Source organism: Buceros rhinoceros, unplaced genomic scaffold (assembly GCF_000710305.1).
Source record: "Buceros rhinoceros silvestris isolate BGI_N320 unplaced genomic scaffold, ASM71030v1 scaffold21794, whole genome shotgun sequence".
Classification (NCBI taxonomy): domain Eukaryota; kingdom Metazoa; phylum Chordata; class Aves; order Bucerotiformes; family Bucerotidae; genus Buceros; species Buceros rhinoceros.
In genome coordinates this window covers 10,383-22,397 of record NW_010409168.1, presented here as the reverse complement: position 1 = coordinate 22,397, position 12,015 = coordinate 10,383, and the positions used below count along the sequence as shown (strand labels likewise).

Genomic DNA, 12,015 nt, shown 5'->3' with positions numbered 1-12,015 from the left:
GCCTCCTTGCATCATCGCCACCCTGTGTGAGCTGCATGACGGGCTTTTAGTAGAAGCCAAAGGAATAAAGGAACACTACTTCAAACCGTACATCTCCAAACTGTTTGGTAGGAAGGTACGGGTCACTAGCTGTAAGAACGTGCGGGTGAACCATCTCGAGACCGCTTAGGAAGGTGTCAGGCAGGCCAGTGACCGTGGGCAGGGTCGGGTTTTCTCTGGATGTGTTCTAGCAGGAGCAGAATTTACTCTCACTTGTAACGACGGGTGCTGTGAGGTGCCCTGTGCGCTGGCCGTTTACGTCAGTGAGGAACTGTTCCTTTCCTGGCAGTGTGAAACTGAACTGTGGATGATTCCGGCACAAAAGTAACCCCGCCGTGAAGTAATTTTAAGGGGAAACTGTCACGGCAGCTTGGCGGGGAGCTGAGCGAGGCGCTTTGGAAGGAAGAAGCTGTGGCTGAGGTGTACAAACTGTCCTGTCTGCATTTAATGCTGGAGACTTTTCCAGGCTCTGTGGAGGTTTCTGTGTAGTTGTTCATCGGGTCAGTCCCGACCCGCCCAGCGAACGGGTGTTAAATAGAGGTGCTGAGTCTGCAGAGTGAGTCTGTCCAGAGCGAGGGGTTGGGCTGGAACTGGCCTCATCTGCGTGTCTCGCTGATGGCCTTGTGGTCCTTTGGTCTGGGCAAAAAGGGTCCAGTGACACTCCGAAATCTCATTTCCTTTTTGGCTGGACTCACCGAGCCCTCACGCTGTTAAGAGCTGCAACAGCCTTGATTTTATTATGTATTCATTATTTCTTATGTATTTTTATTTCTTCCTTTTTATCCCTAGATCTTAAAAGGAGAATGTCTGTTGGATCTTTGCAATTTTACAGAAAATAAGTAAGTCCTGTCTTAATCATGGGGTTTGGTGTCATTTCTGAAATACAGGCCTTTGCGTCCTAAACCTCAGGTTTTCCTGCTCCTTTATCTTACCGTAACTAATGGTTTTCTCTGATCCACTTGCTGATCAGAGCTGCCCTCTGGGTCTGAGATGCGGCTGGTGGCAGGGCTCAGCTGCAGAGCTCCTTCCTTCGTGTCAGGTTTTATGGCGCCTGCCCTTGTTTTCTGGCAGCTGTAACCTTTGAGTAACCTGATGCAAATCACAGCCTTGGCTCTGAAGCTCACGGATGTGCTTCTAGACACAGGGAAGGGAAATCTCTGTATTCCTGTCTTGGCCTCCAGTTGAGGGTACAAATCTGAGAATATTCCCACAAGAAATAGAAGCAACAATTGCAAAACCACAAAAAAGAGGTGGAGCGTTTCTGTGGGAGGCCAGCGTAGGTGCTTCAGAAACTTCTGAAATTCACTTCTGAAAGCTCATTTAAGTGCAAAATGTGATCAGCAGCTGCTTTGTTCTGGATTCCTTAAAGGGTTTTTTACCTTTTCCAAAAATACTGAGTAATTTGTTTTTCAGGTGAGTTTTTAACTTTTTTGGTTTGCTTTGATAATGTTGTTTTAACAGTGTAGGTAACACCGATTCAGGTACCACAGTGGTGTGGCTGTGACCTCTCTGAAGCAGGAACTTCTCTTAGAAGTTCTACTCAACCGTTAATGGCGTTCCTGGTGAGGAGTGACGCGGTAGCCCCTCTCCCCTTGTAGGCAGCTTGACGTCTAAAGGCAGCGTGGAAGCCTCTCCGTTCCTTTGTCCAAACCCGTGATAGACCTTTTCCTAAAAGACGTGGGGAAGGTGAAGCTGTGACGTGGGCAGGTTCCCCATGAGGTCACAGATTCACCTGCATCATGAACAAAGTGTTTTGATCCTCTAATGCACGTGCTGAAGCGGTAGCTTGAATTGCTGAGATGCTTTGCAGGCAAAAGCTGTTTCATGGCATTCACGTATCTGGAGAAATGAGCACACAGGGTTCAGCACCACGAGCTGGTCCTGAGTTTGATCAAAACATTTCTTGCTGCTTCCCACATGTAAGCTCCAAGTTTCACAGCCTTCGTGAGATGGACCGTTCCTGTGTGACGGGTGAGCTGGAATAAAGAAAATGAGGGCCCTCTTTGGTATCAGACGGCAGTGGTGACTTCAGAAAGGGAGTCTGGGCGGCTGGCTCTTAAATGTCCCTGCCTCGGTAGCGTTATGGAATTTATGGGCTATGAAGTGGCAGAAGTGCAAATCAAATATAACTCGTTTAGTGCAGTTACCGTTAATGTGCTCCAGGTACAGAACGCCTTAACCTCTGCTCAGGTGAGGGCTTCCACACTGCTTGAGTCACAGCTGGGACAGAAGCAAAGCTGCGTGTTCCTCCTCTTCCTGAAAGCCAGGTGTTGGTGGTAACTTAGGAGGAGCAGCAGCAGCAGCCCCTGCAGCGGGGGAGCCGGGGAGGTTTTAGGCAGGAAGAAAGCAGGGACGGCTGCAGGCAGGGGGCTCAGGGCAGTGAAGGTTCACTCACAAGCGGCGCTGCTGCCCAGAGCATTGAACACGACTCGGGTTCGGTTTTGTCCCTCAGCTCCACTGGCACTCTTCTGTTTTTTCAGCAGTTTAACCGTGGCTATAAAACCTGGGCTTCTCTTTCAGCAAAGCACTCAATAAAGAGTACGAAGAGTATGTTCTGACCGTGGGTGACTTTGACGAGAGAGTCTTCCTGGGAGCTGATGCCGAAGAAGAAATTGGCACTCCTCGAAAATTCCCTGCAGACGTGCCAGCAGGGAGAACAGCAGCCAGAGCTCACGTGGAGTGTCATCTTCAGCAGCATTTCGAAAAGGTGAGAAAGCATTTAACAGCCCGGTCTCACCTGAGGTCCTCCTGCCTGTGTTTCCATCCTTATACGCTATTTGAATCACTGGGGTGACGGAATTTCTGGAACTCCTCCCTGAGAGGAAGATGCTGAAGGCCATTTGCGGGCTCCAGTGGTTGCTGTCTTGCCAAGGTGACGTCTCTTTTCTGAGGAATGTGGTGAATAACTGTTCCTTGCACAGGAGGAGAGCACTTCGTCTGCCTAGTCTGGTTTTGTATGGGAAACATCAGTGGTTCAGACCTGAATATTCAGGTCTGATGGTTTTCTTCAAACTTCATTTATACCCCGTAAGAATTCCCTGAAACCTTTACGCTGGGTTCAGTTATTTGTTTTCCCAGTAATTCCTTTTTTAGGACAGGAAAAATCACGTGTATTATTCTATAGGAAATAACATTTGAGACTTAAAACCCACCAACGTCTTGCTCTTCATCTCAAAAAGTGTCCTACAAGCAGAGTTACTGTTTCCCTGTGTTTAAAATGTAAAACATTTGTGATGAAGTTGGCGTGTGGGAAAACACTGATTTTTTTTAAACTTGGATGAGGAGGACAGGTGGCGCTGGCTGGCTGGAGGGGCCGCACGCAGTTTGATTTACACGTCAATTGAAAAATAAGAATGTGTATTGCAAGGCGTTAGTGCTGGTGTAAATGGATCGTATGGCTTAGCTTGTTCTCCCAAATATAAGTGTGTTTCATGTTCAGGCAAAAGACAGTAATTTGGAAAGAGATAATGGATTTTGAGCTTCATTCTGTGGCGCGGTGATGACCTCCGTGCTCGTGGTGGGTACCGACTGCGGGTGTGACCTTTCTTTGTTACTTGCCTTGTCTCTCTGAATCCAGTCTGTTCTAAATCCACCACCAAAGGCTTCATTGCATCACTTCCAGCAAGCAGGATATAAACAGGACAGAGCCCCATCTGCTCAAGGGCTTCATCCTGCGCTGGGGGAAGGGGAGCTCCAGGACCACCAGGACAGTGTTTCTTGAGGAACCTTTTCGGTGGTCCTCTCCTGAGCAGCTCTGCCATGTGCTCCTTGGGTCACCCAGCCAGCGGTGGCAGTGGCAGCGAATGGAGGCACATGCATTCACTTTCCTGCCCTGGACTTCTAATGTTCAAGTGAGCTTAAAAATTTGCAGGCTTTAAGATCTAAAATCTTGATTTCCTATATTTTATTTTAAAAAATGCTTTGGGTTAATTTTAGTCTGCCTGAAGATTTGTTATATTTTGTATTACGGAGTCCTGGGAGGACTTCAACTAATTTTCAGTCCTGCAGGTAGCGAACTAGTGGTGTTGCTGTAATCTTTGGAGTGATTTTGCAGGAGATGCTCATCCAAAAGGTTTTTGAAACAGTTCTGTTGACTGCTTTTATGTGCTAATTTCTCTATCTTACAGAAAAGGTCATTTGCACCTTCAACTCCCCTGACGGGAAGAAAATACCTACGAGAACAGGAAGCTGCCATCACTCCAGTCACTTCAGCCACCCAGAGCGTGAGCCGGTTGCAGAACATGGTGGCTGGGCTGAAGGATGCGCCGAGTGAACAACTCGTAGCCGTTTTTGAGTGAGTTTGTCCGCTGCAGAGCTCTCCTTTTCGGGAGCTGCTCTCCTGAAAGACGAGCTGCTTTCGTCTTTTCGTGGTCACACCTGCTTTCTTGCTCAAAGTCAATCTCTTCTGTTTGGTGCAGAGTAGTTTTGTCTGTTTCTGTATTATTTCCAGTTGACAGATCTTCAGTTTTCTAGATGATCTCTCCTTCTGGGGAAGGAGAGCTGGAGCCGCGCCCCGCCCCACTTGTCACCCCCACTGTGTTAATGTAGCTTCGGTTTCTGCTCCTGTTGCTTAGCTGTGTGCCTGAAAGCCTGGTTCTTTTTTGTTTAAATTTTAAGCAAGTACAGCTCTATTAACAGATACAGGAACTATGTTGCCATGGGTTTGGGGGGTGGAGGGAGATGTTATAGGGTCAACAAGCTATAAAGAGTTGAGGAGAAAGGCTAAAAGCAGCCTGAAGCCTCCCCAGTTCTCCTTCACAGTACTTGAGGATAACTTAATCTAACTTTGTAGCACGTGTGTAAGCCTAGCAGCGCCCCTCGCTGCTGTTGGTGCTGATCTCTCGTACGGCAGCAGCCACCGTGTTTTCCATTTCTCTCGTTGTTCTGAGCGCACTTCAGCATCTCGGTCTCCTCCCTGAGCCGTGATGTCTGTCGTAGGACAGGCATCCCAGCAGGAGCAAGAGCATGCCCGCCCAAGAGCCAGAGCTCAGCCCTTATGGCTGATGTATGATCCTGGCAAATCGTAAGCAGTGACAGCTGAACACAACCCAAGTCTCCCGCAATCGCCGTTTCTAGGACGCAGTCCCAGCTGTATAAATCAACCTGCATTTCTGGCTCCTGGATGCGTGACAGCACCGGAGCAAAAGGCACAGGAAAATGTTTGTGCATAAGCAGATAAGTGGGGGGAAAAAAAGTTTATCAGTAAAAGGTATATCAGTGTTGTTTCAGAGCTCATAAAAAAGCAGTGCTTTAGTAAACACCTGTAAAACAGTAACTGCCTGTAAAGCTGCCGGGCTCTCCTTAACGTCTGTGCAACGTAAGGCCTTGCTCTATCGCGGTCTAAGGTCACCAGATGATTTTTATTAATCAGAGCGGACATTTAGTATTAGCGCTTCATATTGGAAGGGCAGAAGCAATGTTTTACAGCAGCCTTCATAATAGGTGCACAGTGCTACTTCTGGCTCTCATCTTTGGAGTTAATGTGTTCTGAAAGTTTTCCTAGCACTTCTTGGAAGTTTACAGCTGCTCAGGAGGATGCGTTGGGGTTTTTTTGAACATTTCTTTGATTGTTTTTTTTAAGGACTCTTTGATATTATTTATGTTACACAATTAAAACAGTAACATGGCTGCAATCTCTAATGAAAAATGTGCTTGTTCAAGTAATAAGCCAGTCGGTCAAGAGAGATGTAAGCATTAAAAGGGGGGAAAGAATTGAGTAAATCTGACGAGAAATGTGCTTTGCTCTTCTTGGACAGGAATTCAGCACGTGCTGGGATTTGTGCTGTCCGAGGAGGAGGAGGATCAGAAAGAGCCGTGGTTTGGACCACGTCCAATATTTTAGGCTTTTGAATATTTTTCAAATTCAAGTTCCTTGGAAACGTAACTGAAGTTAATTAGGATCCTTTGTTCAATGAAACCTCAGCTTATCTCAAGACTGGCTCTTCCAAACAGTTCAGTACCTCGGCCCTAGTCACAGCCACTGTCCTGATATCGAGCACTGCTGGCACAGCTGGAGGCTGCAGAAAGAGCCTGTCCGGCCCCTTTGTGTGATGGTGACCTGTGGAGTCCATCAGTCCCTCCGTGGAAACAAGGTGGTTTGGACAGCTGCTGACTCTGGACTTGGGAAGCTGTCCTGTGCTCCCCCAGACGGTGCCTGCTGCCTGGGGGCTCGGGGGTGCCTTCGGCTGTTGCCTGTTGTGGCCTGCTCCCTGCTGCCCTGCCCCTAGCAGAGAGGTTGTTCCCCAGAGGGTGCTGCTGTAGCTCTTGCTTTCTCCTCCATTTCTCCCCAAACACACGCAGTCTCTCTTCATGCTGCTGGGAGAAGGGGAAGAGGAGGTGGTATTTCTGTCCGGTCTGTGCGTTCCTCTGCTCTCTGTGGTGCTACAGGCCACTGCCTGATGAGGAGAGCTCAGCGTAACCAGCTTCTCTTCTTTTGGTTTGGGTGATTGGGTTTGAGGGTCTTTTGAAACTGTGCCTTTATTTATACAAACGAGACTTTCTCTTTGTGTTCTGCTTCAGGTCTTGTGCACGCAGCCCTCTGGAGAGCATCCTGAGCAGGGTGAAAGAAATAGGTGAGACGTTCTGTCGCAGCTACACCCAGTCCACTGATGAACAGCCCGGATCTCATATAGGTACGGCCGTGAACTGCGAGGGGTGTCGGGGCAAGCCAAGTGTGTGCGATTGGCTGGCTGCTGAGTACCAGGGAGCTGGTTTTAACCCAGGACAATCCGAGCAGGAGACCGTTCTGTCAAACAGAACACTGTGCGTGAAGAGTGAAACTTCACTGCCAAGTCACACCAAGGCTGCAGTTCAAAGCGGGGTAACCAGGAGAGCGTTGAAACTGCAGCAGCGAACACTGCGATCTTGTGCTCTTAGATTTAAAAAGTGAAGGAAACGGAATACAAACAGGAAAGTTCTTATTGCAACTGTCTGCAAAGTTACATCCCTGGAAATATTAAATTACGTGATCCTTTGAAAGAGCTGTAGAATTCCATGCGGTGCTTGTGAGTGGCGGATTTCTGAACATATTTTTTGATTTTCAGTCTACACAAACGCATGCGCTGTTTCCTTAGGGGAGGACGAGCCCTGGTCGATTCACCCTTAAGGCCTTTTGTGCAAACAGCTTTGGGCTTTATCTCTGTTGGTTGTAAATTTCAGATTTTGCCGTAAACAGATTAAAACTGGCTGAGATCTTGTACTACAAAATCTTGGAGACTATAGTGGTGCAAGAAACACGACGGCTACATGGAAAGGACCTGACTGTAAGTAAAGAGCTGGCGAAAGAGGAGAAGGCTTTTTGTGACCCTGTCTAGGGGGGTTATCTTCAGGCAGTTCCAGAACAGAGCCCCCTGCACATAGAGTTGGGATTGAAAGGGGAAATGTATGGGAGGGGCCCAAACATAGGTTGTACTGCTGTTGAGATGGTACAAATCTGTTGTAGCGAACCCTCTTCCTCTGTGTTGTTCCAGAATCGCAGCTTTCTGGACAGATAATGGCTGTTCTCTCTGTTACCCAGTGAACAATACCGGTACTTCTGGTTAGGCAGCGATGCGTTTGCTCTGTGTTGTGCTCGTGGTGAGGACAGTTCCTTTGGCCATAGTGTGAAAAACACCCTGGTTCTGGTGCCGTTAGTCTGCTCCTCGTCCTTACTGTTCTCAAGTTCCCTGTCAGAGGGGGTGGCTGAGGAAGGCAGTGAAAAGCAGTAGCTCTTCTCTCTGGCCATAAGCTGTGTCATGTCGGTGCCACAACGCTCCCGCTCCCGTTGCCCAAACCTCAGCTCGCTGACGTGGTCTGTAATCCCTTCAGGCTCTCTTGGAACAGGATGTCTTCCACCGCTCTCTCATGGCCTGCTGCTTGGAGATCGTGCTCTTCGCATACAGCTCGCCCCGTACCTTCCCCTGGATCATTGAAGTCCTTGACCTCAGACCATTCTATTTCTATAAGGTAAATCCAATCTTAGGACAATCTGTGTGGAAAATGGGCAGTCTTGGAGGATGATGCTCTTCCTCCCTGGGTAGTCACGTAGGAGAGCGATTGACATTAACATACACTATGCCGGCTCTAAATTCTGTTTGCCCTTAAATATATCACCTGGCACGTGTAGTGCCGGGGTTGAAGCTGAAACGTAAAGCGAGAAAAACATTTTTTAAATGGTGTTTAACTGTGACGCGGCGTTGATCCACTTCCAGCTGCTGACTCGCTTTCAGTAGACTGCAGCATTAGTCTGCTTGTGCTTACAGCTTCCATTCTGCACGTGCTTAGTGGTGTGAGAGAGGCCTTAAAACTCCCCAGGCGTGGGTGGCTCCACATCGATGGGACGTCTGTCCACTTCCAACTCCGGGACTGCCTTTGGGAAACGGGGCTAGAAAGAGGGATCAGAAGAGGGTTGGGAAGATGAAGACAGGAGGAGGAGGAGGCTGGAGCATTCTATGTTGATGAGACTTTCTGAACAGATCCTGGAAGGAATAATGATTTGATAGTCTTAGCATGAGTGACAGGGCTTTGCTTTTGTGCACGTGTCTTGTTCCCATCAGGTAATTGAAGTGCTGATTCGGTCTGAGGAAGGACTTTCCAGAGACATGGTGAAGCACCTCAACAGCATTGAAGAACAAATTCTAGAGAGCCTTGCCTGGACGCGGGACTCGGCACTCTGGAATGCCCTTCAGGCCTCGGAAAACAAGGTCCCAACCTGTGAAGAAGTATGTTACCTGTTCTTCTATCAAGAAATACGCCTTCTTTTTATTACTCTCTTATTCAGAATACCGTTCAAAGGAGTCAGTTGCTGCAGAAAAACTTCTGTTATTAGATTAGTTCAAAGAAGGGAGAGCTATTTGTTGTCTTTCACTGACATTTGTTATTTCTCAGGTAATATTCCCCAGCAATTTCGAAGCAAGCAATGGAGGAAGTGGGCTTGGGCATTTGCCGATGATGCCAGTATCTCCCATAATTCACCCTCGAGTGAAAGAGGTTCGGACAGATCTTGGTGGGAGCTTAAGGCGGGGTATGTTCAAGGTTCTGGTGTGATTTGAATGTGTGAATTTCAGGAGAAGGGGGTTACGCTTCTTTATCATTGCAAAAATCAATCTTGGATCTGAATTAAGCACTCAGAGTTGTGAAGCCCCTTACTCAACCAAGGGAAGGTCTAGATGTGTCCAGTCACTCCATCGCCGTGTCTTGGTGGCAGCAGACTCGGTGGTAACGCTTCAGGTCTTAACTAGAGCAGGTTGTGCCGCTGTCCTGATGCGAGGCTTGCCTTACTGCCAGGTGGGTTGTCATCTCCTGGCTTATTGTCCTTTGTTTTTTTCCAGAGTTGTTGGTTGGTTGTTCTCAGTGAGTCTGACGGGATTTAGTTGACTTTTTTAAAGTGGAATGACAGAGCTGCGTTTATTCCTCCTTCCTACAGAACATTTTTTTGCAGGAGGGGAGGACAGTACTTCTTTCCTCCAAAGAACTTCCTCACGTTTTGCAGATTCCCAGGTGTCACAACGGGCTCTTGGCAGCGAGGGTGGAGGGGCAGCAACAATGCTGCTGTTGGTTCTTTGTTTTCCAAGTTAGGAGTTGCCACTTTTGCTGTATCCCAGACAGCAGCCCATCAGGTCTCGCTGGTGCACTGTGGCTGATCGTTACAGTGATGCTAGGTTCTTCTGTGTTTGTCTGGCAGATGGTGTTAAAAGAGTCTGTGGGTTTTACATATTCCTTAGGAAAGATGTGTGAGCAGTTGCTGTTACGGTTAGTTGTGATGGAAGGGAAAGCAGCTTGGAGATGGTAATCGTATACTGGCTGTCTGAGACCTCATCTTGTGTATGAGAATCTGGTACCAAACGATCCTCCTAACTTCCAGCAGAAAATGGTGGGGATTGGGAGCGCTTATTTGTCCGTGGTACCAAGAAAGCCAACCTGGCAGAGTTAGAAGGTCTCCGATCAGTCTTACCTGGCCAGTTAGTTCTCCAGAAGGTTTCTGCTTCATGGGAAATAGGAAACATCTGTCACTGGTCTTCTCGGTAGCAGAAAGGCAGAGAACAGAAACCTGTGAAGGGGTATTTTGTACTTCAGCCTTACTGCTGGAGCAAATGTTGGAAAGCAACAGAAAAGCTGGGGGTGGATGAGGGTGGAGCTTCTGCCTGGGGTTAGAGGGAGTTCGAAAGCAGAAGGCAGCATGTCCGGAGCATGTGTCAGTGCTGCTGTCGAGGAATGCGCTCGGAGGAGCGGCACTTGCTGTATTCCTCTGTATATCTCTGAAGCAGGCTGGAGTAAGCGTCTGTAATCAGCCTGTTCCTCGATCTCTGCAGATCAGCCGGGTTACTTTTGTCTCCCGTGTGGTACCTGATGGTGGAACCAAGCGGTCTGGGCTGACACAAGATAAAAGGAGGCAGTTAGACTGCGGGTCTTGTTCATATTGCGGGGAGCAGGGAACTGGGAGATTAGCTCTCAAATAGAGGCGATTTCCTGTCCTCTGGTTCTGTGGTGGGAAGGTCAGCCTCTTCCTGTCCTGGGGAGAACTTTTCCCATCAACAACCTTCTCTGAAGCTCTTGGGTTTTTTCTCTTTTGCGTGCCAGAGATGCAGTCGCTGTCACCGATCTCTGTTCACGAGCGCTACAGTTCTCCTACAGCTGGAAGTGCTAAGAGGAGGCTCTTCGGAGACGACAGCTCCAAAGAAATGCAAGTGGAAAAAATTCTAACTGAAGGAACAAAGCTGACAATTGCTCCAGTGTCAAGCATTGCTGCTGAAAATGTGTTGGTTTCTCCTGGCCAAGCAGTCCTGACCATGACCACAGCTGCAGTACCGGGAAGAACGGGACAGAAGGTCACTATCCCACTGCACGGTACGGATCCTTCCCGTTCTTTCCTCTCTGGATGTTTTGCTTGCTCTTACAATCTGCTTGGACTGACCATGCATCCTGAACACGCATCGCTTTTGCTTTATTAGAAGAACAGGTGTCACTTTATTTAAAAAAAAGAAAAAGCTTAATTTATTATCTCCTTCCGTGGAGACATCTGACACGTGTCCTGAGGATTTCTCCATGTGAACTAAGTAGTTGGATTCTTGCTTCTTCCAGTTACACCTCACACAGTTAAGTGATGCTCCAGTAATGACTCACTGCTGTTTGTCTTAACTTTGGTCTTAGAGTCTTAGAAGGCTCTGGAATGTCTGGGTAAGGGCTGCGTATCAACGTTAGCGAAATAGTGGGAGCCCTCTCCTTTGTTGGACTCCAGTGGTGCTTGAATATTTCTGAAAATGATACGTGAGAAATGAGTTTTGTCACTGTTTAAGGAGATTTTAAGCAAGAGAATCTGATGACTGAGGGAACGAATGAGGACTGTGTACGATGTGCTGTCAGGTTTGCAGAACAACAGAAGAAAAAAGAGGGGAATGCCCATGTCCCCTGACCACAGAAACTGCGATTCCTTGTGAACTTTGTGCTTTCAGATAGAAATCGTTCACATTCATGTTTTTCCTTTAAGCATTACCAGAAGTGTAATTCTTGATCATGTATGAAGACTCTGAGGGACAAGGAGTCTCATTAGCATCCCGTGCAGAGGGATGAGTTGTCTTTAGCATGAGATGTTTGTGAACGAATTCATGATTTGCAATTGAACTCTGCAGCAGGAGGAGAGCAGGCCATTTATTTCCGGATGTGTGTGTCCTCTCCAGGTATTGCGAACGAAGTGGGTGGGATCACACTCATACCCATCTCGATGACTTTGGGTCAGCCATGTAAAACGGAGCCACAGGCTCCCTGCCACCCTCAGGGGAATCAAGCCCAAGAGGCGCCTCTGCCATCAGCCAGCAAACCAAAGAGAACGGGGTCCTTGGCGCTCTTCTACAGGAAGGTGGGTGTCGGGGGGAGGGGGGGGATGCATTACTTCTGTCCGTGGCCAGGCTGAAACTCGCCTCCATGTGCAGTTTTCATGACCTTTCAGTCTTCATGTACCTTTCCTTTGGCCTGAGCAGTCCTTGCAGACCTGGGAGGGCA

General features: G+C 48.1%; 1 protein-coding gene across 1 annotated transcript in view; it reads left to right on the top strand.

Annotated features, from left to right (window-relative positions):
* The window catches only part of RBL1 (retinoblastoma-like 1), a 20,623-nt gene that overhangs the window by 2,386 nt on the left and 6,222 nt on the right, over nt 1-12,015 (top strand). Inside the window, exons 5-15 of the mRNA XM_010135164.1 lie at nt 1-115; nt 829-878; nt 2,560-2,746; nt 4,167-4,333; nt 6,559-6,671; nt 7,198-7,301; nt 7,846-7,983; nt 8,574-8,738; nt 8,905-9,040; nt 10,597-10,862; nt 11,747-11,872. The exon at nt 1-115 is cut by the window's left edge and continues 24 nt beyond it. Of these exons, the coding sequence (XP_010133466.1) occupies nt 1-115; nt 829-878; nt 2,560-2,746; nt 4,167-4,333; nt 6,559-6,671; nt 7,198-7,301; nt 7,846-7,983; nt 8,574-8,738; nt 8,905-9,040; nt 10,597-10,862; nt 11,747-11,872 (1,567 nt within the window). The remainder of the gene's footprint in view (nt 116-828; nt 879-2,559; nt 2,747-4,166; nt 4,334-6,558; nt 6,672-7,197; nt 7,302-7,845; nt 7,984-8,573; nt 8,739-8,904; nt 9,041-10,596; nt 10,863-11,746; nt 11,873-12,015) is intronic.